At 49.2% G+C, this 26531-nt stretch overlaps 1 protein-coding gene across 1 annotated transcript in view; it reads left to right on the top strand.

Annotated features, from left to right (window-relative positions):
• Positions 1-26531, top strand: part of CDH23 (cadherin-related 23) — a gene marked incomplete at its 5' end in the record, with an annotated part of 110138 nt that overhangs the window by 9675 nt on the left and 73932 nt on the right. Inside the window, 5 exon segments of the mRNA XM_010086485.1 lie at positions 941-1019; positions 12710-12822; positions 14804-14992; positions 23124-23273; positions 24062-24220. Of these exon segments, the coding sequence (XP_010084787.1) occupies positions 941-1019; positions 12710-12822; positions 14804-14992; positions 23124-23273; positions 24062-24220 (690 nt within the window).

Here is a 26531-nt window from a genome sequence, read left to right as displayed (position 1 = left end):
TGTTCTTCATTGCTTTTTGAGGACTTTTGGCCTTGTGGATGTTTCTGCTGGGCTACAAGAAAAAGCTCTGTCCTGTGGGATGGAGGATGAGGTGGGTGAACTGGCAGCAGGAGAAGCCTCTGCCTATGGGCAATCCCCTGTTCTCAGCATCTGTCCAACCCTCCTCCTCCTTAAAAGGTTCAGTTAAAATCTCTGCTGCTCACCTAGTTATGCAGCTGGATGCTGGTGGCCAGCACAAGCATCCCTTGCTGCCTGGCTGCCTCATTTGAAGAACATAGGGGGAGAAGAGGACCAGTTGAAACTGGGAGGCCAGCAGTAGATTAAACTGGTGTGGTGACCAGTACTGAAGCTTGTGGTGAGAGGGAATCATTGTCATTGGTTCTCGAGGGACTGCAGAGTGAAAATCTCTGTGGCAAAGGTGATGCTACCAGGAGGCACATCCTGGCTTTGCCAGTGCTGAACCTTCAGTTCCTCCTTTCTCTTCTTCCTCAAGCACCAATAGCTGTGCTTACTGCACTGACCTTGCTTCAAATCCTCCTCCTCTGGGAAGGGGATGAGCAGCAGAAGGACTGAGGCTGGTGGTGCTCTCTCCACTCCCCATGGACACTTGCCCTGGTATAAGTGGTGGAGCTCAGCCTACTCGGTGGCTCAGTTAGAGGATAGGCCAGTCCTGCCCTCTGCATCACCAGCTGTGTACTGGGGTGGGTTGGCAGAGTGTTGCAGCTTGCACGAGTGTGATGAGTGGTGAGCCCAAACTGCCCTGAGATGCAGGGTTGTCACTTTTCCATGTCTTGCCTTGTCCTTATACAAGTTTTCCTGAGCATGTGGCCCATGGTAAGAGGTGCAGCGCCTTGGCAGGGCGCTGGGCACAGTCAGCTCTTGCTGCCCTGCCCCAGCAGTGCTCAGCCGGGGTGGCTGTAACACGACTCTCCCTCCCCAGGGTACCACTGTGCGGATGATAACGGCGATCGACCAGGACAAGGGCCGTCCCCGGGGCATCGGCTACACCATCATCTCAGGTAAGTCGTGGTGCAACACGGCAGGGAGCCCAGCAGGGCTGGAGGAGCTAGCTCTGCAATACATCTTTGTACATCTGGTGTCTGGGAAAACATATTTGGCTAAATTTCTGCTCAACTGTACTGCTGTCAGAGTACATTGTTCATGGCACCTCCCTTTCCTTGAGCAGCGGACATTATTTCTAATGAATTTGACAATATCTCATAGTGAAACCTTTCAGTCCTAATGACGAGCCCAGGCTTCACACAATGCCACGGTGGAGACCCGCAAAGAGCTGGGTGTAAAACTCTTGTTGGTGGTGTGGTTGTTATTGTTTAGGGAGAGAATGGGGCTGATTAGGGGCTGAACAGCTCCTGGCAGTTTCCTGAAAGGCTCTGTGCCAAGGGCTGGTCTCCCAAGGGATTGCCAGAGCTGTGGAAGCCGGGAAGGCAAGAGTTGGACCTGTGAGGATGCAGGGCTAGAGAATGAGGCTTAATTAGTGCAGCAGAGACTTTCTGATAGCAACGTGGATTAATCATGCCTTCTCAAAGTGGCTCTGAGGTCCAAGGAACCTTTCCCAATGTGCGTGGGCAGCTTGCTGAAGCTGCTGTCACTGGGCAATGCTTGGCTCCTTTGGGACCGGAGCTTGGGGACCTCCCTTTGGGGGAAGGTCTGGCAGGTTGGTTTGACCAGCTGTGAGAAAAACTGACTGGTTTAGTTTAGAAGAGAAGGTGTTTTCTAAGAAAAATCTGTCTGAGGTGCCTGGTGCTGAACCCTACTTGCTGCGCTGTCGGTTTTGGGGGAACCTTCCTTGCAGGCCCCCAAGCCCAAAGCTCTTTTGTCAACTTCTTCTCATTGTAAAAGAGCCAGGGAGAGTCTGGGCAGGTGTTTCTAGATAAAACGTAGTGGAGTTTTGGAAAGGCCAGTTTTTGGTGTGGACCCGTCTCAGTGCTGGGCTGCACTCAGGTGCTCCATTTGTGGGGCTGTGCCTTGGGGACAGACAGACTCTCAGGTTAACCTAGGAGCGAGGGACCAGCTTGGGGGGTCTGGGTTGTAACTCTATTTCTGGCATTGTTTTTGGGGGGATCTTAATGGCAAGAAATGGCAACAGTACCTCCTCTCCTTGCTGTGCCATGTTCTTGGGTGCTGGCTGGCAGCTCCTACATGCATGGAAATAATTTCCCAGTTTTGGTTCCTTAAAGCCCAGCCACTTTAAATGCTCTTTTAATCAACCCCTAGGGTCAAGGTGATTTCACCTTGAATTTCAAGTCCATTGATCCTGACTGCAAGCATCCATATCCGTCTGCCTTTGAAGATGCAAGGATTATTTATTCCTCTGATTCCCTCTGCAATTTATTCTAATGTTTCTTCTGCGCAAATTAAATGAGAGATTCCCCCAGATCATGTGTATCCACCTAGGCAAAGTGCTGCAGCGACTTTCTTTTGACTGATATGGGCTCTTTTTCACTGGAGACTGAATGGAAACCCCAAGCCAATTGCCATGAGGATGGTAAAGGTCTTTAGCTTACAGAATCTTCACCCAATACAAAGCCTGAAGATGCTCAGCAGCTGGGAGATCACCCTTGTCCTGTTCCTACACCCTCCTTTGGGCATCTGCTGATGGCCACAGGCCCTTTTTCTGACTCAGTGTGTTGTAGGTATCTAATTTTCCCTCGTCAGCCCCAGCTTTGGGGTTCCAAGAGCCTTTATTTGATGGCTTAAACCTACAGAAACAACCATGCAATCTATAGAGGATTGATTTGCTAAAGGCACCCGTGTGCTCTAGGTCCCATCAGTCTTTCTGCTCATCGGACAGTCACAGCTACTCTACCGAGTGAAATAAGCAAACCTTGGAGTTTTTATATGGAGTGTTCATGCATGCTCTTATTTCCATGTCTGTCTTTGGTTTTTGTACAAAATAGTTGCGACACCCCTTTGTAAGCATGCCCCACTTGGTGCCGGGATAGCCGTCAGCCTGGCCATTACAGCCAGGCAGAGAGAGGGTGGCAGGGAGCCTGGAGCAGAGTGACAGGCAGGCAGATCCATGCAAAAATCCTTACATCTGCCTGCCTGTGCCAAGAGCTTAATTGCTGACCCCAGTCCCACCTGGTGGGAGGCAGCTCTTGTATCAGAAAATCAGGTACAACACCTCAAAGAGTAATTAAACTGACACTTTGTGTGGTGGGTTGGTTTTTTTTCCTCAAATATGAGAATTGCAGAGCATTTTCGGAACTGTTCAGGGGTCCTCCCATTGGCACCAGCGTCTTGCAGGGCGATGGTGCTGGGAAGGACCAGCCCATAGACAGACCAAGGGATGGCTGCAGGCACCTGCTGTCGCTTCCTCCCTTCTCCTCATCCTCACCCTGCCTTCAGGTGAAGTCAGAACTCTCCAAAATCCCTGAAGCCAGGCTTCAGGGTGCTTTGCTTCCACTTTTAATTGAGTTTGTTGCCAGAGTTTGCCAGCTTCGTTTGTCTGCTGGATTGCAGGAAGGGCAAATTTTAAAGAAAACACAGTCATGGGGCAAATTATTTTTTTTCTGAAGTCAGTAGGAGTGGGAGCACCTCCTTTTCTCTGTTCAAGATGTTTTCTTATACTTTTCATTATTTGCTTCTTGCTTTTGAAAGAAGATGCTACCTTCTGATGCCTGAGAGCCCAGACATGGGAACCAGCTGCTAGCATGCCTCCAAAATCCTGCTCACCCCAGGCAGACGATTTTTTTTGGCAGGCAGGTAAAGCCTAATTAACTTGCTGTTATCCTCAATCATGATGGTAAGGGTCAGTGAGCAGATTTTGTGCATGAGCAATTTTGCAAAAAAAAAAAAAAAAAAAAAAAAAGCCTTACATATGGGAATGGGGAAGCAAATTAAATTAGAAACCAACCGTAAGCAAAAGTGAAAATGGCTGGTGGAGGTAGTAATTACACCTGGCTGTTCCCATTTCACGGCAGGGATGGGTGATGGACTTCTCCCAGGCTTTTGGGCACAGGGCTTGCATGTTACTCGTCTTATTTTACCTGCTGGGGTTGAATATATAACAGTGAGAAAGCTGAGAAGCAGCCTAGACTTTTATCATTCTTTCGGTATTAATATCTAAAGCACTAGTGTGATTTGGAGCTGGGGTATAAAAATTAATTTGGATTTGCCAGTGTCCTATTCTGCTCCAGCTCTGCGGGAGCAGCACTTCGGGATATACGGCAGGAGCTGTTATTTATACGGCTATCTACAGCACAAGGTCCTCCCGTGACAGGAAAACAATCAAACTGAAAGATTAACCATAACCACATAAAATAAGACTTAAGATCTAACTTTATACCGCCGGCTTACAAAGCTGTTAAGCCTGAAATGACGGAGGACTGGCTGCTCTAGCTGTGGCGTGGCTTTGGCTACTTGTCCTGTCCGGGCAGAAGAGCCTGCCTGCTGCTTCCCATCTGCCTTCCTGCCTGCATGGGGAATCATTTCCACATCTTACAGGGAAAATCCGTTCCATTGTTTCTCACCCTTCCTCCCATTTGTAGTGTTATAACCCCACAAAAATACTCTTTTTAGCCCCAAGCTCTGCAAGGAGTGGGGTCACCGCCCGACAAAAAGCCACCTAGAAAGGAAAACCAGAAAAAGACCTTGTAAGTGAAGTCCCATCTGCCAACAGGCTGGTAGGTGCCAGGGTTCCCATTGCTCCGATGCATGTTTCTGCTGCTTTTCCCAGACGAAAAGGAAGGCACAGGCCCTCCCCAGTTCCCTGCCTGCTTTGACAGGTTGGAGATGCTCAACCGCTGAGGTCAGGGCTCTGTTTGAAGGACAGATAATTAATCCAGCAAAATAATCCACAGCTCCTTTTTGGCAGATTTATGGAGATAGCCTCTGTACCGGGGACTGTGCCTCATCATCTTTCATTTCCCAGGCAAAGCGAGTGACTTGTATAACATGACGTGGTCTAGATAAGGCTTTTCATTTAGGGGAACTCTCCGCTCTAACAGAGATTGATTTTCCCAGTGGAAATCACAGGGCCCTGGCACTCTCGGCAGGATCAGGCCTGCAGACGGCAGTGTGTTTTCACGTTTGCTGCTGCTGCATGTAGCCTGGGGCACGGGGAATCCTTTGGCTCTTTAAGAGAAGGATTTTTGTCGTGAATTAGATGGCAATTCAATTAATAGGCAGGAGGGGACTTTGGCCTGAGAGCTCTTGTTAGGAAAATGTATTGTATGACCGCAGTCTTACTCTTTGCTCTCTAGCAGTGAACTTGGGGGTTCATTTATTTCCAGGGCAGTCAGGAAACTTCATGTCTCCTGGCACGAAGACGTGAAGGTGACCTGTGATGCTTGGGCAGGCATCAAAGGGTTAAAGCAGGGGAAAGAGGGTCCCCAGGGCTCTGCAAGGTGCCCTGCCGTCAGTCTCTGCCTGCCTGACACATTTCAGGTGCAGTGACGGATGGGCAATGGGAGATTGCACAAGGGCAATCCATAATCCTTCCCAGGGCTTGGAAAGTCCTGGAGGGGAGTCAGTTGTGGGGCTTTGGTCTGGTGAGCTGGTGCTCAGGGCGCTTTGCAAACCCCTAGGGCATTTTTTTTTTTTTCCCTTTAAGTTGATTGTTTTAGGAGACTGATGTGGTTTTTGGCAAAGTGCCTTCTTCCTAAAGCTGGTGCATCCCTAGGGAAGCATGAACTAAAAAATCATTATTTGCACAATGTAATAGAAGGGTGAGTTACAAAAGCAAGAAGGGAGCATGTCTGAAATGAATTGTTCTCTGCCTTTCTTCTGGTTTTCCTGGTAACGAATAAAATACCAAATATATATATATCTATATATAGATATGTAAAAATCAGCGCAGTGGCTCTTAGAACATGTTTCATGTGGTCTCAACAGATCTGGAGCCCCTCACTGCCTTCCTTTTAAAAGTGCAGCAGGAACCTTTGAGGGAAGGTTAAGTGGCCAAAGAGGTCTCAGCTGCTGATACCTCCCTTTGTATTTTGACCTGGCTTAAGAAAGAAGGCAGGGCAAAGCAAATAATTTCCCTGAGCCCCTTAAACCAGACATCAAGGAGGATCCTTGGAAGTAGGACGGGCTCATTTTAATATTCCCACTGCCGCTTGGTCTACATCACGCCAGCTTTTTCTTGCGTTCAGATCGCTTGGTGAACTACTAGGGTGTTAAAGTCCTCATAAATTACACCTGCTGGGAGGGCCTTCCTGCATGATTTAAAGGGAGTCATCACAGCAGAACACTTCTGTAGGAGGACACGCTGGTGGGTGGAAAACCGCCTCACACCAAGTTATTCATCAAAGGCTCTTTTTCCACCCTGCCAATGCAATGGCCTCAGACAGCACAAAGAAGAGATGGTGGCTGCGGCCACAGCCCCTCTTTTCTTGGTTCAGTTGCCCCTCATCTTCCTCCCCGCTGCTAGTGATGCTTTGTCGTCACGTTGGCATCTAGCTTTGGCTCCCTGGCAATCCAGAAATTGCTGGAAGCAGGTACAGTTGGGACAATGGTTTGCATGGCAGGTGGTCCTCCAGCAAATGGCCTTCAGTAATTAAAACTATACATTCCCATTTATGTATAAACATGAAACAAAAGCATATTTTTTGTTTGATTTCTGGGACTTCCTGTTTCACTTCCTGGAATTGAATGTGTACTTGAGATGTTAGCAACCACTGGATGAACATGTGCTGTCTCTGTTAGGGCTAGAGAAAACAACCAATTCTGAGACAGTTTTCAGTATGGCTCTGATGGAAGATTTTCTGAAAGGTGTTGAGCCTGGAAATGCGGCATTTATGTTAAAAGCTGAATCAGGCTTTTTACCAAGCATACTTCTTCCATGTGCTCCTGATGAGTCTGTCTGCTGCTGTGGGAGAGGTGGGAGGGGGGATTTGTGAGTCTCTCCATCCGGCATCAGCACAGTAGCCGTCAAGAAAGTGCCAATTTTCTGTGAGTGCATCCTTCGGCTCCAGGCAGAAAGCGTATTCTGCAACTGCTGCTCCAAGGTGGCAATGCCCAGACCAGCCCATTCTCCCTGGAAATGCACCTCCAGGGCCCTGTTTGTTAGGACAAAATTCTCAGGTGGAGGGTTAAACAGTTGTGTTTATATATATATATGTATATTTTTTTTCACTCATAAATATTAAATGAGTGAAATAAACACTGTTGGTAGTTTTCCCTGTGTTGTTCTGCTGGCTTGACTCCCGATCCAGCTGCCGGCTGCTCTCCCGTAGCAGCTTTTAAGGTTCGATTCATGGGAAGAGAAAAGACTGGGAGGAAAAAAGCCAAGCCAGGCAGTGCCAGTGATTTGCCTTTGCTTTGAGCCACCAAGTGTGTTTTAGAGGATGTGGGGGAGTGGTGGTTGTGGTCCAAGGCTCAGTATCCTTTCATGGGATGGATTACACTCAGAGCAAGAACCTTTAAACTCTGTGGGCTCTGTTCTCCTCTCTGGTATCAGCCACAGCTCCCGGGGGCTTTGGGAGGAGGCTTGCACCTTGGGCGATAAATCTCTTCTTTTATTTTCTTGTACTGTACATTCAGTTCTAAAAAAGGGAACTGTGCAAGCATTTAATCCAAGCTTCTTTTGTGGCTCTGCAAGACCAGGAACTCTGCCGGTTGTGCTAGAACAGGCAATTAAATCTTTTGGGGAAGATACTAAAAATGCCTGTTTGCAGAGCAGGCGTGTGCGGAGGAGTGCCGGCACACAGCTTCAGGCTGGAATTAGTTGTCCTGGAGAGAGATGCATCTTCTGGGAAGAAGAACAAACTAAAGTCTACAGCAGGAGGAATGGGCACTGCTGTCTAGAGCATCTTGTTTTCACACAGAGCGAAGAAGTAAAGCTCAGGTTGTAAAAAGCCCGTTTCCTTTGGAAATAACTTGTTGCCTTTGAATTTAAACGTGGGGCAAGGTGTCAGGCCCCGCGTGCTTCCTTGTGCATCACAGAGGGGCAAAAACTCAAGGTGAAGAGCAGTGAGGTGGTCACAGCAGCTGATGGACTATTTATATGATGATAACTGTGTCTGTTGCTGACTCTATGAACCGCATCCAACAGCATCTATTTCAGTGCCGAGGAGCCCTGACGGAGCACATTTTGATTCATAAATTATGCGGCACAAAGTGTGTGATGGGTTCCCCTTTCACATCTCATGAAAGTCATCCGCTTCAAGTTCAGCAGCTCAGCAAGCCTGGCGCCTTCCGAGGATGCAGCTCCTTGGTACAGACAACCCTTCGTGGAGGGGGCAGTGGGAAAATTCACCTGTGTGGGGGAATTGGCTTCCCCTGACTGACAGGTAGCTGTGTTTGAGTTGGGCAATAGCTGCATCTCTCCCTGCTATGGGTCTGAATGACGCTCAGAGACCGAAGGGGTAGGAAGGAAGGAGGAGACATCAATGTCTTTTTTTTTTTTTTTAACCTTTTTCCCCTGGGTTTGAGCCAGTATTTTTAATGTCTTTTTTAAACTGTGAGACCATTGGCTGAGGGCAATTAAACATTACAGCTCTCATCTATAAAAGCCCTCATTATAGCAGTGTTTCTTCAAAATTATGCCTATGCTACCATCCATTCCTCAACGAGCCTGGAAAAACATTCTGAATGGGCTACTGCGATCCATCCCATTGTTCCCAACCCAGTGCCACATTGGTCCCTGCCTTCCCAGTCTCCTGCCCAGCCATGGTGGATGTAGGAGCTGCTCCTGTCTCTGTACCTGCACACAGAAAGAGGCATGGGAAAGTTTTCTTCCTCCTTTGTTGTTGTTGTTCTCACCTTTCCTCTGTCTTTCTATTTAAAAACGTTACCTGCTTTGCTTTTCTTCTGTCTGTGCTCCCTTTTGCCACTCAGCCTTTCACTTCCCATCATTTAATTTCTGCCCTATCTTCGATTCCTACCCTGGGTCTCTCTCCTGCTCTCTCGTGCTGTCCCTTGTTCCATGCTGTGTCCGGATCCATAGGTTTGCAGCTAGGTTTGCAGCGATAGCAGAGGGGCAGAAGCAGAGCTTGCCTTCCCACTGGGTGGCATCTCTGGCAGATGCTACCTCCTAGGCAGCTTCATGCTTATTTTCTGCTCCCTGCCCTGCTCTTCTGAAGGCCACCCTTGCTCTCCCAGCACCTGAAGAGCTCCTCCTTTGCTGACAAAGACCCATTTATTCCTCAGCTTTGCCTGCTCCATGCAATGGAGCTGGATTGCCTGGTTCTCTATGAACATGCCCCATCCTTGTCTGGATGGAGAATGAACTCGAGGACATGTAAACCCGTGTTTAGCAGAAACCAGAGCATGGCCTTGGGTTCCTTTCTCAAACCAGGGGCGTGGAAATGAAGTCCTCGCTCTCCATCTCCATGCTTTGGTGGTTCAGACCAGACTTCAGGCTCAACCAGGGATGTGTCCAGCAGCTGGTCACTCCTGAGCCAAGCAAGCGATCATTTCTTTGCATGCGAGGGGCACATGGGCAGGGGGGACAGCACAGGCACCTTCTGGAAGGTCGCTTTGCTGCTTCCATGTGAAGTGTCGCCACGGTAGTTCCTGTCTGCATCATTAAAATAGTTTGCAGAGTGCAAACTTGAAGATGGAAAGGTCTGCGCCATTCCACATCCTCCAAGAAACAGGATTATCTGGGGATCTCAACTGGGTTTGAAATCCCTGCAAAGGTTCTCCATCTTCCGGGTATTCTCCATCCCCTGTCTGTGCATTGAGTATTGCATCAAAATCAGCACTGAGCAAACCGCCCTTTGCTCCGTTGGCATCCCCAGCAGGCAGCGCTGGCCACCTGCTGCAGAAGCCATCAACCAGAGCATTGGGGAAACACAATGAGGATCTGGCTTAGCTCATGGCAGCCACCTGACTCCAAAGCCACTGTGGGCACGGATAGCTGCGGGTGACTGGCCGGGAGCTTGCAACCAGTGCAACTGGGAGCAGGATGGAGCAAGCGCTGGGAGAGGGGCAGAGCAGACAAATGGGTTGAAAGCCATTAGCCGGTGTGGCTGTCTGCACTGTCAGCTGAGGACTAAGCTGCGCTTAGCACAGGCTGGGCTTTTTCCTGGGTTGGGAAGCTGGTGGAGAGAAAACAGGAGAGAACCGAGCAGGGAGGAGAAATTATAGAGGTAAGGAGAGTGAGAGACTGGGGAGAGGGAAAGACAAAATTGGCTATTTTTCCCTCACCTTTTTTTCCCCCCTTGCTCTGAGGAAAGTGAAGACATGTGAAGATGATCAGAGAGATTTTTGCAAAGAAAGCACCTCGGGGGAGCATGCGTTGTTTGGCAGTGAGAGTGCTTCAGTGGGGGTTGCTGGTCAAGAGGAATAATGAAGCGGTTGTTGGAGAGGTATTGTAGCAGAAATTATGAAAGGCCTCTGAGGGAGGAGTTTTGAGACCCCGCTTTCCCTTCTGAGGGGAATTTGCAAAGCTGACAATTCCCCGCTAGCCAAAAGTCGTCCCCGAGGGCATTAGATGCATATCTGCCATCCCAGCCATGATAGGGAGGTTGAGCTAGAGAAAAGCCTCTAATGTGTAGCCTGGGAGGGAATTTGGGTCCCTAATTTATTTGTCCATCCTTTAAAAAATGACTGTGGTCAAATATGAAACATAACCATTTTGTGGATGTGGTGTATTTAGTCCTTTGTGTCAAATTCCTGCCCTGTTAACCTATTTCTGCTAAAATCCACCCATCTCCGCATTTACAGATTCCTGTTAGCAGAACAGTATTTTGTGATTAAAAAGGTATTTTATTATGTTTTATATTAGGGGGAGTGTACCAAGATTGCCCTGATGCATAAACTTTACCATGGTGACATGGCATCCCAGAGCATTTAAATGCCTCGCAGCACAATTCAATATATCTCGTGGAGTGTCCTTCAAACCTGGGATCAGAAGAAGTCTCCTAAAGAGCCAGCTGTAAATTATAGAGCAAAGGTGGGAAGCCAAGATAAAAAGAGGGGAATTGTCCAAGGGAGGAGACAGCAGGAAAAAGTTAGATTTTAAAAAAAAAGCACAGCTGCTGCTAATATTTTAAGTAGCCGTGCATCAGTTCGTTAAGCTGGCTAGCAGTCAATGGGCCATTGCAGATGGAGGGAAGAGAGGACCCAGGACAGAAATGGGAGGCATTTTGTCTGAGAAGAAGATATAAGGGCTCAGTAGTGGAGAAGAAAGGTGTTACGGCACTTTGGGCTCTGGGAGAGACCGGAGCCGCTGGCAGCCAGCAGCCGGTGAAGGCCGGGGGGTCTCCCGGGGCTGGGAGGGAGCAGGGAGCCTGATCTGGAGGTTTTGGCCATCCCATGGAAGGTATGGCCATAATTAAATAGGGGATCGGAAGGGAGCAAGGTGGATGCTGAGTGATGGGAAACAACTTTCTGCAGCAGCAGATCTGTCTTGCAGCTCCCTTCCAGGAAAATGACAAATGTTATGTGTGTGTTTCGTTCGTGCTGAGATATATTGAGAAGTCATGGGGCTTTTTTTATTTTTGACTGGGATGAATGTAACATACCTGCAGGGTTTCCTTGCTCCCCTCTGGGGCTGGATCAGGGGTTTCTTTGTACGATGAGAGGATGAGGGGAGCGGTGCGGGTGGCCGTATGCCCATGTGTAACCTCCTTGGTCATCACTAATTCAGCAGCCGCCTCCGGTATCATGTTGGGCCGGCGTCAGGTATCCCAGGCACCACATACCAACTGCTTTCTTTTCTCTGACTGACAGAGAGAACACCCAGGACTGTCACAAGGGCATTCCCAGTGCAAGACATTTGTCTTTTTAGCATCTGCTGGCTGTGAGACTCAGGTGTTGTCTTAATCTTAACTCTGTGAATGACTAATTCCAGAGGAGTCCAGCTGCGGACAGGATACTCAGTGGAGACAGCACAGCCCTCCATGTCACTCTGTTTTTTTGCTTGCATGTAAGGACATGCACAGAGGCCAAATTTGGCTCAAGTAGGGGAAAACACATCCTCCAACGACAGATGCCTAAGCAAGAGTATAAAAGCAGGGCAAGTGCCTATAGTACTTACTCTAATACTCTCCCTGGCATCACATACATCAAGCTAAGAAACTTTCTGAGCTGCATGTGTCTTCTCTGTTATTGATAGAATTTTTCCTTTCATTAACCTCCCCAGTCTCTCCTTGAATACACATGGACCTTTATCATCCTCAGCATCCTCTGGCAAGAGGCCCCACAGTTAAGCTACTGCTTGTTCTGGGAAGAATTACTTGTAAGCTTGGTCCACCTATGCCTTCCTCTGATGAATCTGAACTGATGTCTCTTAACTCTTGTATTTTAAGAGAGAGGCCGTGCCCACCCCAGGGACATGGTGCCCTGCAAACACAGGCAGTGGTAGAGAGGCACCTGGATTTGGCTGTGGTTTTGCTGTGTTTTTGCCTATTTTAATAACCAAAACCCTTTGAAATTCTTCAGCTGCTTGTGGCATTCATGACTTTATCAGCTGTTGGAAGGCAAGCACCATTTCGAGCCCTGAGCTGGGGCAGGTGAGCAGAGGAGAGGACCATTGTGGCCGTTACATTTTAAAGCACGTTGAGATAATGTACAGAGTTCACAGAGCCCACTGCAGCCGTGCCCAGCCTGCAGCTCCTGCCCTGGCAGCGGCTCAGCTCTTTAAAACCTGTCTTTCAAGCACCAGATACAGTCATCCATGGAGACTGGAGTGGAAGAAACTCATGTCCTTCCACTTCCATCTCTGTGTTACCCTCCATGCCATTTGGCATCAGCTGTACCAACTGCTTGTGCTCACCCTTCCTGTTATTTTTCTCAGGTAACACCAACAGCATCTTTGCATTGGACTACATCAGCGGAGCCTTAACCCTGAATGGGCCACTGGACCGGGAAAACCCCTTCTATAGCGCTGGGTTCATCCTCACGGTGAAGGTGAGAGCTCCTCCATCCAGGAGACACAGTGGCAGAGCAGGACAGGGAGGGCACCCTGCTTGGGGACAAGTCCTTCGAAGTGGAGGTGCAAACCTGGGACACATTGCTCCTGGGCATCCGGTGATCTGCTGTTCCCTGGCCAAGCCAAGCGGATGTTTGACACAGGCCCCCTGCATGGTGGCCCAAAATGTGGTTGCCTCTATATGGATGTATAAGGTCATTTTTCGTGCCTTGCCTGGCCTCCAGTTAGATTGTTGTATCTGCTGGGAGCACGCTGATACCCTGGGATTGCAAACAGCACGAAGCATCTGCATTCAGGCACCTGAATTATGCCTGCGTGTGCCTATTTCCCACCTTTCCCCCACCTAAACCCCATAAAAACAGGAACATTTTGCCATGTCGGCAGGCAGTGGTGTAACAGGGCATCATCTGCATCTGCCCATGCAGGCAGGCCCAGGGAGGGGGTGATGCTCGTCAAGAAAAGGCATTGGAGCGTGATCTACCAGCCCCACCTGAGAGCAGCTCCCCGGCTCCACTCACAGCCCTGTAATTAAAATCAATACCAAGCTGGGCAGCTGGTCGGAAACGCATTTAGAAATATAGATTCTGCTGGGCTGGGGTGGGGAAAAATCAGCGTTGTAGGAAGGGTCATTGATTGGGAGGGCGGCAGCCAGCACATCACCTTCTCATTTTGGCAAGTGCAATGCTTTGTCGGGGGGCAAAGGGACAAGGAATTCCCCCTCTTGGTCCCAGGCACAGGTTGTACCGTGGGGGTTTATGCACAAGGAAGAGATGTGTATCTATCTCTAGTATCTCTTGGTTAGGGCTTTTATAGTTTAAATTCCGTAGAAATTGAAAGGAGGATCATCTGTTTTTAATAGCGACTAAATTATCTGTTTCATCTTGGAAAGGTTTGTGAACCTGAAAACTTGCCCGTTCTTCTGCCTGCATGTTAATGGAGTTTCAACTATACTCAGTTCATCCGATAGATTTTTATTTTCTCTCCCCGCAAACTTTGCATCCTCCTGCAATTGCCAACTCTCTGTGGCCCACATCCCTGGGACCCAAAATGTTCTCTGCTGCTCTTTCCTGGAGCATGCAGTGAAAATACAGCTGGATTGCTCCTTGTTTGGATCAGCCTGTTCTGCTGTTGTGTGCAGAAGTGGTGAATAGCAAAGAGCCGGGTGGGTCAGGTTAGCGTTGCTTTTCTGTGCCCACAGCAAAGCAAGATTTATCCAAAGGACAAGAGGAGGGACTCTGCTTGAAAAGGCTGTTTCACAAGTCTTGCTTCTCTGGCAAGAAAATCTGCACCCTTTCCTTTTGAGAAAGCAAAACTAAAGTCCTTCTTGAGACAGAGGTGCGATATGGAGTCGTGACTCAGCTCTCTATTTAGACACATGTTGCCAAACCTATTTAAAGGTTTAAATCTTGCTTTCCTCCGTTGCCCTAGTTTTCCATCCCTTTAGTAGCACTATGGTGGTTAGATCCCTGCTTCTGGTCCCGTCTCAGGAGATGGCAGAGGAGGAAATGGGAGTTCTGGTCACTCCATCGTGGCTTCCCTTATTTTGAGGGATATCCCCACATCTCACAAAGCAAATTTGGTTTAAATGCTTGTGGCAGGGAAACCACCTACTCATCCCCTAGCATAATTCTGAGTCCTGGCAACCTATTGCATGATAGGGCCAAGTGAGAATTTGGCCACAGCCACCCCAAGGGAAATGTTAAATTGCTTGGAAGGGAGCAGGCTTGTGAAAGGGCTATGGGTCTCCAGAATGGCTGCTGGAACAGCTGGGTCAACATCTGGGTCAGTAGTGTGGAAAGGTGCTCAAGGTTAAGAGGTGACAGTAAGAACCAAATGAGCATCCTTCCTTGGCAAGGTGGAGGAAGTAAAAGCTGTGTCAGTCTAATCACAGCATGCACACTTTCTTTTACATTTATTCTTTGAAAAATAAGGCTGGCCTGTTGTTTCCTCTCCTTGCAGGGGACAGAGCTGAATGATGACCGCACGCCCTCCAACGCCACCGTCACCACCACCTTCAACATCCTGGTCATTGACATCAATGACAACGCACCCGAGTTCAACAGCTCGGAGTATAGCGTGGCCATCCCCGAGCTGGCCCAGGTGGGATTTGCCCTTCCCCTCTTCATCCAGGTGCAGGACAAAGACGAGGTGAGGTATCTCCTGCTGCGGGCGCGTCTGTCCATCCGTTGGAGGGTAGCACCAGTGTGGCTTTGGGGGGTGCAGGGAAGGATAAATCCCCTGCAGTGAGGACTACACAGCCTCTGAGAGACAGAAAATAAAATTGCACAGGATGCTGGTTGTCACCCGCTTCCGAGGGCTCTTGTGGGGCAGTCCTGTGCCAGTCGTGTTTAGAAGGGGAGGAGGTTTTCTGCTGGGCTCCCAGGGAGGGGAAAGGAAGAAGCCCTGGGCTTTCTGCCCCAGCGGGGATGTGCGTGGCTGCTCTCAGGGCAGGAGGTAAGAGATACCAGCTAGTGTGGGGCTAGAGGAAGCCTGGAGGGACTGGGATGCCAGTTCACCACTGCAAATGAGCCAGTAGCATTGGAGGCTTCTTCCTCCCTTGTGTTAGCGAAGCTCCTACTTACTACGCTCTGGTCCGTGGCTCGCAGGGATTGCAGCATGTTTCCCAGCCCTGGACTTGCAGCCTTCAATTACTCTGATTATGTGACTTGTGCAGTTGTCTGGTTGCTTCTGTGTGCTGGTACCCTCCAACCCCCGCCAGCACGCTGCCGGGTGGCTGCTTCAAACAAATGCTGACACCTCATGGTGAACTTTCTGAAATCCCTCAGAAATGCTCTGGCTGCAGGCTGCTGCCGTCCCTGTTCCTTTTCAGGCTGAGTGAGAGATGAGGGGAGAGAGTTTGTCAGAATAAATGGCATCATTAGGGTGTTTTCCTGATGCTTCAAATAAACTAAGTTATAGCACTGAGGAATATGAAACAGAACATCTCCTGCCGCCCTCTGAAATCCCAGTGGGTCAATTAAAATGCGTGTCTTATAAAAAAGTAGGAAATTGTCATTTGTGGCTGAAAAACAGGGGTTGTCTTGAGCTGAAGTGATGGATTTGTTTTTCCCCAGCCTTTGCTGGAGTTCACCGAGTCTTGTAAAGCCACCCAGAAATCCCATTTTTTTCTTGTGAAGTGATTATGACACAGAACTAATAATCTACTTGTGACATGATGTCACCATCCGAGTTATGAGTTCAGCCTGAAGAGGTGCAGATGAGCTATTAAGCAGATAAACAGACTGTTTTTTCTTTAAAATGTCAATTGCTAATAAAGAAGATATGGATATGACAGATGCTTAGGATAGTTTCTGAATAGAGCCGCTTTCATGCTTTCTGAGAGATGTCAGTGGATCCATTCTTGAAGGGCATTGTAACACTTCTTGTTTGTGCCAGAAGGATGAAGGATCTGTCATTATTTCTGGTTAAAAGCTCATTTTACTGGAGTGACTCCCATTCAAGAATTCACTTTTCAGCCTTGCTAATTTTAAAATGGGAGAACAAAAAATAGCCTTGCCTTCCCGATAGTGCCAGCAAAAAAAGAGGCTCATTCTTTTGGTGTATTTCTTTAACTTCCTGAGATTTCCCCAAAAGAATTGTCTGAGATTTTTAAAACTGCTGAGAGCAGACCTCTTCTTCTACGGGAGCTTGAGGGAGTTTTACTGTACATGTCTGTGGAGACCACCATGTTAGCACGGATTGCTTTGACCATAGCATTATTTTCACTGATAAGAAGCATGAGAGAGCTGATGTCTTGGGATATCTGGAGGGAGGAAAGTTATAAGCATTTGGGGTTTTTTTTCTGCATTATTCTGCAGTAGACCTTACTTGTTTCCCTTTGTGGATGCTTGCAAGTGGTTTAACCACCAAGGTAGCACTTTGGGGGAAAAGGATGGGGGAGGATACCCAGGTCATTGAAAAGATGTGTATGAAATAGAAGTGGGACTGCATCTGCAGCCATCCTTGTTCTAGCACTGCTGCCTGGGGAGTGTATTTACAGAAGTCCCAAGACCTCCAGACTTTCAGTAAAAAACTTACAGAAAGGGAAGATAGTTGCCTGACGGTGATATTTTGGTTGCTCAAGTACCTCATGAGAGTTGCAAGGCTTTTAGAAACCATCTGGATTTGAGGTAGCCGATGTAGGGCTGGGCTCCCTCAGCTCTCCGTGAGTGCAGGGATGGAGGTATGGTACAGCAAGGACCCAGGTCTTTAGGCAGGGATGTGACTGAGGACATGGCTGACAGAAGCCATTTCCCTAACATGGCCTTCAAGCTGGAGATGACATGATTCATTTGTGTAAGGGGCAAAGGAAAACGAAAAGAGAATTATACACGTCTCTGTGGAGAGCAGCTAAATAAATAAATGACAGCAGATGGATAGAGACATGAAATGAAAGCTAGTCTTCAGGAAGATCATTTTGCTTGAGTTTTGCCACTTGCCTCCCAACCTATGTCGTTAAGTCCTGGAAGAGTCCCTTGGCAGGTTGTTTCCTTTCTTGAGCGAAGCCATCCAGCCTTGTTCTGCCCCCTCCAGCAAGCTTTGATGCTTTTCCTTCAGCCCTCGCGCTCGTTGAGGTCCTACTTGGATGGAGCAGCCCATGCCCTGGACCTTGACCCACGCAGGGGGTCCCATGTGGTTGGGTAGCTTTGGGGAACCTGCCTGCCATCACACCCTGGTTTTGTCTTTGTAGAGCTGGGCAAAGAGGTGTCGCGTGGGTCTGGCCCTTAAAACATGCTGCGTGGGCTGCCAGGTTGTTAAACAAGAAGGTGTTTTGTAAATGGTTTTAAATGGTGGGGTTTTGGTCTTTCTTTCTTCTGGTGTGTTTTGCACAAACTGAAATGATTGCTTTTTGAAGGAAGTTAGATTAAATGATTCAGCAAAGCACTTAAAAATGTATTGACGTTGCACACAAGACTGTGCCTGAAAGCATGCGCTTAATTTTACCTCTGTGTTTAAGTGCCTTTCTGGAGCTAGGCTGGCATTAATGTCTCAGGCAAGGTACCTAAGCGGGGTGCCTCCAAGGAGAAACTCACTCCTCAGAGTCTGTCCCTTGCAAACTCCCAGCTACCGTCCCTTAAATGTGGCCCCAGCCTTGCTGGAAGAGGAGCTGGCTGGGGTGCGAGATGGGGAGAGGGGCATCTGTAGGAGGATGCATCTGGGTTGAGCTGGGATGACCCCAGACATGGATTCAGAGTGAAGCCAAGAGGTGTTCAGCTGGGTATGCTGCTTTGCCTTTTTGCATTTTCTAAGGTTTATTGAAAAAACTTAAACACAGGAGAAAATGGTGGCCAGAGTTTGCCCAGGTTTTTGGACCTGGCCTCATAGAAATGAGCCAAGAAGAAAGCATTAACCTCTGTGCAGCTGAGATTCATTCTCTGCCAGATAGGCAGCAAACCACTTGAATACCTTTCCAAAGCCATTTGAGAGCTGGTTGTGAAAATCTGTTAAAGTTTCACACTATAAAGACTGATCTAGACACCTGAAGGGGTTCAAGGCCAGGCTGGATGAGGCTTTGAGCAACCTGGGCTAGTGGGAGGTGTCCCTGCCCATGGCAGGGGGTTTGGAGCTAGATGATCTTTAAGGTCCCTTCCAACCCAAACCATTCTGTGATTCTGTGATTCTAATTTGGAGGGTTGTTAAGCTCAGACTCATCAGCTTCAAAGCTGCCTGGGGTGAGGAACATGGATATCCTTTCTGGAGGTGCTGGTACTATACAGCCTGGTGCATTTATGCAATATTTTAGGGAGAAGGCAAGGGTTTGGCTGTGCTGCGTAAGAAGCAGGGCATCCTTCAGGGCATCCCCCATTTGAGCTTCCCATTGCAGCCAGATCCACAGAGGTGTATTAAGAGGAAGGGCAACATAATTTCCCAGGGCATGCCAGAGAAACCAGCTCTTCTGCCACGGCTTTGACTTGATTTTCCTCGACACGATTGACTGAAGAGAAAGAAAAGGGCAGAGGCTATATAAAGCACAAGTATGATGGTCTGACATTTTAAAATAATTTTGAAACAATTTTCCAAAATAAGCATATTGGGGAAGATAAATGGGGAATTTAAAAAAAAGAAAATCCAGGCCATGGGAATACACGGTGTTTGTTGCATAAAAGCTACATCAGAGACTTGCGCACAGATATCGTATGTGCCCATGCATGTGCAGGTGCAATATATGAATCATCCATAGCATATATATGCATATGACAGGCACGCACACTATAAATATGATCTATACAGCAAGGAACTGTAAGGGGAATTGACGGCGCTCAAGTATTCTCTCCCAAAAGTGCCAGCTGCCAGTCGGGCTGAATTAGATTTCACAGGGGTTTTTGCAATACATGGAATTCACCAGCAAATTACCCTTAAAGAGGGAAAATCAATCATTTGGAACAGAGATAAGCTGAAGGCGAGGCAGCCTCGGATTGATCCCGTCTGTGCAGGCGTGTGTGGAATTCAGCAGATAACCTGGGGAGAGCAGGGAAGGAGAAAACTCCTTCATGAGGGCGGGAGCGGGCAAGAACTGACTCTTAGAATGGACAGAAAGCCAGGAGAAAAGGGTTGCCAGCATAGGGAGGAGGATCAGAAAGGCTGGGGAGCACTTTGCTCCAGGCATCCTGCATTGCCTATGACCCTAGCGAGGTCCTTAGGGATGCAGGGACAAGCACCCATGCACAGGCAGCCCTCAGAAGGGTTATTGATGGTGTCATGTTGGGGTGCTGGGTGGGCGATAATGGGTGCTGGGAGCCTGGTGGGGCTGCAGGGGAGAGGTAGGCAACTCCAGAGGGGCTATTCAGAGAACTCAAGTTCAATGCCCTGAAGTGGGTGGAGAGAATAACCCTCTCTATGCCCTGTGTTTTCAAAGGAAGGATTAAGCATTATTTGTCTCTGATCAGCTAGAACCAGACATAAGGTATCCAAGCTGTACAAAGAGGCACTAATTGCTTTTTTAAAAAAGAAAAGCCTCTTTTTTTCCCCTTCCTCCTCCACCACTCCTGAGCTCTTAGTGCTTTCCTTTCTTTGCAAACTTGCCAGAATGAGGGATAGTAAACACTCTTCAGTTTTTTCTAGGTAATAGCCCATGCCTAGAAAGTGGCTGGGAGGAAAGCTGGAGTTGTACGGGATTTTGTGCTTCAGAAAGGCAGGGCTCTCCATTTTGGAAAAGCAAGCTGCAGCTGTGGTAGTGGGAACTGAAGGGAGCCCTCAACCGAGTTGGCATGAAGAGAAGAAACTGAGGATCCCAGGCTGCTTTTCACAAATCTAACTCACTTTTTTCTAAAAATTATTGTGGGTCACCAATCTATGCACGTCAGTGATTTCAGGGAGTGGTACATCTGAGGAAGGGTTGTTTGCTTGTCTAGGGGTCTGGGTTAAATTTTTTTGTACTTTGAATTTTTGTGTAATCATTGATAAGTGATGCTAAATACTTACTTGGACTGGCAGAAGGTTGAATAATTTCTGAAGCATTTCCATGTGCAGTCCCCTGAGGAAGGGGTTGGGTGGGAGGAGGAGTGATGGATGAAGCCAGTGGGTGATGTGCCTGGGGATGGTCTCCCTCTGCTCCAGCCCCCTGATATTTAAGACGGATATTGGGCACGTGGGGCTGGCAAACAGGTCCATGACAAACTGCTTGGATACGAAGTGTTTGGCATAGATCAATCAGCGGTGGCTTTTTTGGAAGTTGGGTATCGGCATGAGGTTGATACTGGCATTGTGGCAGCAGGGATACGATGCGGCTCCTATTACACGCTCTGAGGAATACACACGCGAAGAACAAAGTAATAATTATGGCCAACTGCAGCTCCAATTGTCTCTTAGCTGAGTTGACGTGAAATTTCCATCAGTTGCAGCGCCGGCTACGGCTGGGGAGAGGGTTGATTGCTGGGAAGGAGGCAGTGGGTAGCAGCCTCGAGCCACAGTGAGCACTGGCCCCATGTGCTGGCACGGGATGAGACGAGCTGGGAAATGTGCAGCCGTGTCCCAGCTCCATGCAGTAGCGAACTTCCCTCCAAAGCCCGTTTCTTTATGGCTCAATTTGTTTCAGATGGAGGGTGCGTACACATGGGTTTATTATTGTACGGTTGCTAAGCTTTGTCAGGCTGCTGGTTAATTTATGCTTCTAAAGGAAGGCAAAGGAGCCCATTTGTTTTCAGCAATGGGGAAAAAAACTTGAGCAGTGCAGAAACTGGTGGGTAAGGGGTTGCAGGGGAAACGAGCAGGTAAAGCAGGTTGGGCACCGATAGTATGCACGTACATCCTGTGCTCATCCTTGGCAGCTCAAAGAGATGATGCTCGGCCGTGAGCCCACCGCTGCACACCAGGACCTTTGAGAGCCCGGGGAGACAGTGCTTGTTTTTCTTCTTCACAAACACGTTTCAGATCCGTTGTTTGCTCTGGGTGGCAGGAGCCAGGTAGGAAGGGGTGAGGAAAATGTAAGCAGCTCCCCGTGGCTTCCTCCGGAGCGGGGGTACTCACTGTGAGCCAGGCTGAGCCAGCCCCTTCTGCTGGGCAGCTGATAACAATTCGAATATTCAGATTTGCTTTCAGCCATCCGCAGGGGGCTCACAGGCTCTGGGAACTAGGAGCAAGGAAAGCAGCATGAGGCCAGTAACAAAAAAATAAATAGTTGAATAAATATATAAATGGCAACTGGTGGCAGCCCTCCCGAGAGGCGGATGTATTCTCCTTCTCCAGACCTCATATGGGGAGACTGAGGCACTGGAGGGGCTGCTAATTAGGGATGGTGGGTATCGGGAAGCTGATCTCCTTTCCCAGCTGGAGGGGAATTAATCCACCCAGCTCTCTTCCCGCAAATACTTGGGTTTCTTTTGATGTTTCAACTTTTATCTCATGCCTCCGACAAACTCACTTCTCTCGGGCTTCCAAGAAAATTCCTTGGATCTCGCCGCCACGAAAGGTGCATTCATGTACTACAGGGAGGGCACTGGACCCTGGGAGAGCCACCAAGGGCTCGGCAGCAGAGCTGGGCAGAAATTCCTCAATGAGATGGCTTTTTATCACGGTGAAACATGGTCATTTGCTATAAATTGGCATCTTAAGGATAGGGTATGAAATACCAGCTTGGGGAGCGATGCTTCCTCCTGCAGTTCTCCATATCCTCTGCTCCCTCTCTCCCAGGCTGCATGCCAGTGTTAGGGAGCATCCCTTGCTCATGCCAGGGTTGCACTTCACAGTTTGCCAGCAAAACAGCTTTTGGAAAGGAGCTCAGTCTGCCCCGAGATGGGTCCATTTTGCTTCCTCTGTAGGGACGCTTGCTCCCTGTCATCCACCAGCTGAGTGTTGCTGGGCTCCTGGGGCAGTGGGGGCCCTCGGGGTTGGCTCTGATTCTGCTGGAGATGCTCAGCTTGCCACCGGCTCCACTAGCTGCTGCGGGACTGCCAGGGGGGTGCAGGGAAGAAGAGGGGGAACAGGGATTCTGCTCGTGTGGCCAGCTCTCAGTGGTCACACTCAGCCAGCTTTTGCTATTAGTGCCCCTTCGTGCATTTAATTGGTCCCTTTTTCTGATAGGAGGGAGGTCAGTCGGGGAAAATTGGAAATTTTGCTCTGGCAGCTTCTGAACTCACTTTTCACGTGCTCTGCTGGGCTGTGTTTTGGGAGCGGGTGCTGTGCCCAGAGGTCCTGAAATGCTGCTGTCGGTGTGTTGGTGGTCCTGCTGCTTTGCTGGCCAGGTCTTGGGAGAGGAGGAGTTTTCCGGTTCCCAGTTTGAGATGTCTTACTAGAAAAAGCCCCCTGCTTGGGAGAGGCACCCATGCTGTGCCCCCCCAGCACGAGGTGATGAAATGCTGGTGTGTGATACTGTGTGTAGTGCGTGGATCTCGAAACAGCAAAAGGGATTTTCCCTCCAGCCGAGTGCTATGCAGGTTTATCTCAGCGATGCATTCCTTTCATGTGCCTGTAGATTTTGTATAAAATGGGTGCACATGAACAGAAGATTAAATAGAAATCATATGCACTGTACAACACCCAGTAAGTGGAATAAAACGTAACGAAAAGTGCTTAAGGTCGGTGCCAAACCCTACGACTCAGTTAACCAAACCCAAGCAGAGAAACACTCTCCTGCGTCTCCGGTGATTGTATTTTTATATGTCTGAAGGTGAAGGGTTGTGCTGAAGCTGCTGGTGCTGACAGGTTTGTGCCTGATGCACAGGCTGTGCAGTCGGGTTGGTGCTTTGTCCTGCACTTGCCCCTGACTGCCCGGAGCCTTACCCAGCGGCTGTGCCAGCTCCTTCCTCCTTTGTCACTGTCACCTTCCTCTCTTCCTTTCCAGGGACCCAACAGTGTTTTCGAGGTTTACCTGGTGGGCAACAACTCCAACCACTTCATCATCTCACCAACCTCCATCCAGGGGAAGGCAGACATCCGCGTCCGTGTGGCAGTGCCGCTGGACTTTGAGACCGTTCCTCGCTACGAATTTTCGGTAGGGCTGCAGCCCTGCGCTCTATGGGACATCTGTATTTTTAGGAGTGACCTAAGAGTGACTATTAACCAGGCTTCTCTATTCCTCTCTCAAATCCACACTATGAAAATCCAGAGCATTACAGTGTGGCCAAAAAACCTGAAATAATAATAAAGAAAAGGAGGTGGGGAAGATATTTGCTCTGCACTTTCTCTCCAGCATCCAAAGGTTCAGCTATAAGAGCTGCGTGTCTCCACTTGCTATGTCACAAGGCGGTAAAAGCCTTATAGAGTGTAAAACTTTGTTTCAAGTGTACCTGTAAGGCACCAGAGCTCTCCCCAGCTTCCTGCTCCAGCTTTGTCCCTCTTTCTGCCTGAGCTGTAAGTTCTCAAGGAAGGCGAAGCATGCTCATGCCACACCATCACTGTTAATCCAGGCAGAGGGGCTTTTGTACACTGGTGGAGAAAGAGTAGCAAAAGCCTTCCTACCCTTGCTCCAGGCTGTGGTGGGGTGGCAGGTCCTGGTTCTCCAGTTTGCCAGGCAGCTGCTGGGGCTGTTTGGGGCAGGTGGTGCCGGGTGTTGGGCTCGCCCAAGGGCCAAGGTCGGGCAGTGCTGAGCAGCTTCCAGGGGAGACAGAAGGGGCTCTTGTCTTCCTTTGAGCATCCACACGTTGGTGGTTAGCGCTGGGCTGGCTCCTCTGGTGAGGGAGCTGAGGAGAGCGTTGTTTCCTCCATTAAAGAACAGATAACTCTCCCAAGCTTCACAAACAGCATCTCCAACCCTCCCCTTCAATTCCTGTCTCTGCTCAGCTCTTTGCAAACGAGAGCATCCCGGACCATGTTGGCTTCGCCCGCGTGAAGATTAACCTTATCAACGAGAATGACAACCGCCCCATTTTCAGCAAGGCCCTGTACAACGTCAGCCTCTTTGAGAATGCCACCGTGGGCATCACCGTCCTCCAGGTCCACGTGAGTAGGAGCATCCTCCCTCTCTTTGCCAAGTCCTCGGCCTATGTGGGGCTCTACCGTGCCTGGAACCAAGGGAAGGGCTGGTGGGCCTGGTGAGGCAGCAGTGGGAGATGGTGGCAGTGGAGTGTAGCCCCGCATGGGCTTTTGGAGGAGATGCCTTGACCTGGAGACGCGTGTGTGGTTCCCACCACACCTGGAGCTTGAGGAGAGTCCTGCATTGAAAGGTCTCCTCTGCAGACAGTCATGTCTCCTGCAGAGACTGATCCCAGTGGTCATAGGCTTGCCTCTCCCTCCTCTCCTCCTTGCATGGGATCCACCGTGTATTGCAGTTGTGTACGTGGCTTGTGTCCCATCATGTATTCACTGCTACCTTAATCCTTATGGGAAAAAATGGTCTGGTACCTACTGAACTTGGTTGCTTGATTGGTGAGAGCAAACCTGGCATTTATCTTTTAGTGTGGGTTTTCTTGTTTCCCTGTTTGGAAGCATCATCTTCTTCAACCAAATCAACTTCAACAGAGTCAACTAAAGTGTGAAGGATGGAAAAAGAAGGGACTGACTGTATTTATCAGAGTGTGGCATTAAATGGCTGGCAGCAGAACGGTGGTGCAGCAGACAGAGGTGGTGACGTTAGCGAGGTGTTTCCGTAGGGCTTGTCCCTCCCGTGTGGGTTGGTGTGAGCACCCAAAATCCCTGGTGAGAAGATGCATTTCCCTGGGCGCGAGGATGTTGTCAGTTGATGTCAGTGAGAGTGTGGGGCATAGCAAGAACCAGAACAAAACCCTGCACTGAAAAACTATCTAAGTAGGAAGCAAAGCTCCTCTGGAATGGGAAGTATCAAAGAGGGGAGCATAAAAACTCTGGATAGGTGCCCACTCCCCAGGGATGCAGCCCCTGGTCGCCCATCCGCTCAGGCGATCCAGAGAATAAAAACCCTGACAAAAGGGTTGGGTATATGTGCCCGTGCATAAGTGTGTTTACTCTACAAACAGATGGAGTGAAACTGTGTAGAACCCCCGAGACGTTCCCATCTGACAGTTATTAATATTTCAGGCAGATGTTTAGCTAGTCAGGCCGTCAGACACTAAACAATGAGATTGTTGCTGCGGCTCCTCTTTCCCCAACTTCCAGCTATGCCAGCATTTCAGAGTGAACGCAAAATGCCAGGAGTTGAATCTTCAATGATAAATCAGAATGGCTGCAATTAGCGCTGAAATTCAGATTGCCCTCCCAGCTGATCCCAAACTTTTAACAACCCTCATAAAGTACCAGCTCCTCTTGCTGCTGCTCCTCACCTTTGAGGTGCAGCCCTCTGCTTGCTTCCACCTGCGCCATGCCTCTCCAACCGTCCTGCGTGCTGCAGACAAAAAATCTGCTTTCCTTCCTGATAAATGCCTCCTTTTCATTTTTCCTCCTTTTCCACTTGCCTGGGATCTCTTTATCGGTATTCCCCACAGGGCTTAGGGTTGATTTTTAAAGAAAGTCTGGCCAGTGACTTGGTGTGCCACTTTTTTGGTGGCCACTGAATGACATCCTTGTCCGAGGGGACAAGGCTCTCCTCTTGCTCAGTGCTGCAAAATGCCATTTTAAGCACACAAGTGCAGGTTTTGTGCAGTGCGTTTTGAGGCCAGTGGGTTTCCAGGGTGCTAAGGACAAATCAGGAGATTTATGGGTGAGATCAGGATGAAGAGGGGAGCGTGTGGGCTGAGGGAGTGGTCACTGAAGGATGGCAGGAGGCTTCCCAGCAGCATTGCTGGAGCTGGCCAAGCAGAGCTGGCAGGGCAGACCAATGCTCGCAGCTGCTTCCCAGTGGGGAGGCGAGCAGCCAAAACCATGGGGGCCGAGGCAATGGGAGATCACTGATCTTCTGCCCAGCTCGACATCCTGGGAAAGGTGGAGAAGTTATTCCCAGCAGCCCAGAAGACCCTGGGCTGTTTGCCCATCTGCCAGTAAGCGCTCCCCTGTGCTCCCCCCCTTGGCTCTGCATGGTCAAATGGGGGTAGGTAAGGGGGAGGGGGTTTCCTTTGTGACCTGGGAAGTTTTTTTTAGCGGCCAGCCTGCCCTGCAGAGCAAATGTGCTTCTCACTGCCACCCTTTCCCCGCTGCCCTTTGCTTGGCCAGATGAAAATGGAAAGGAAAAAAAAAAAAACAGCAAGCAGACTTCATTTGTGGTGACAAATGGCCATTCGTCTCTGCAGCATTTCAACTCCTAATGTCAGTGACAGTGGAGAAACATTGCCTGTTACACATATAAATCAACTGTAAAACAACCTGAAGTGCAGGCAGCCGGCAGGGCCTCCAAGCTGCCGCC

Source organism: Pterocles gutturalis, unplaced genomic scaffold, assembly GCF_000699245.1.
Source record: "Pterocles gutturalis isolate BGI_N339 unplaced genomic scaffold, ASM69924v1 scaffold5516, whole genome shotgun sequence".
Taxonomy (NCBI): domain Eukaryota; kingdom Metazoa; phylum Chordata; class Aves; order Pterocliformes; family Pteroclidae; genus Pterocles; species Pterocles gutturalis.
Note: the sequence above shows the minus strand (reverse complement) of the source record. Positions and strands in the feature narration are given on the sequence as shown.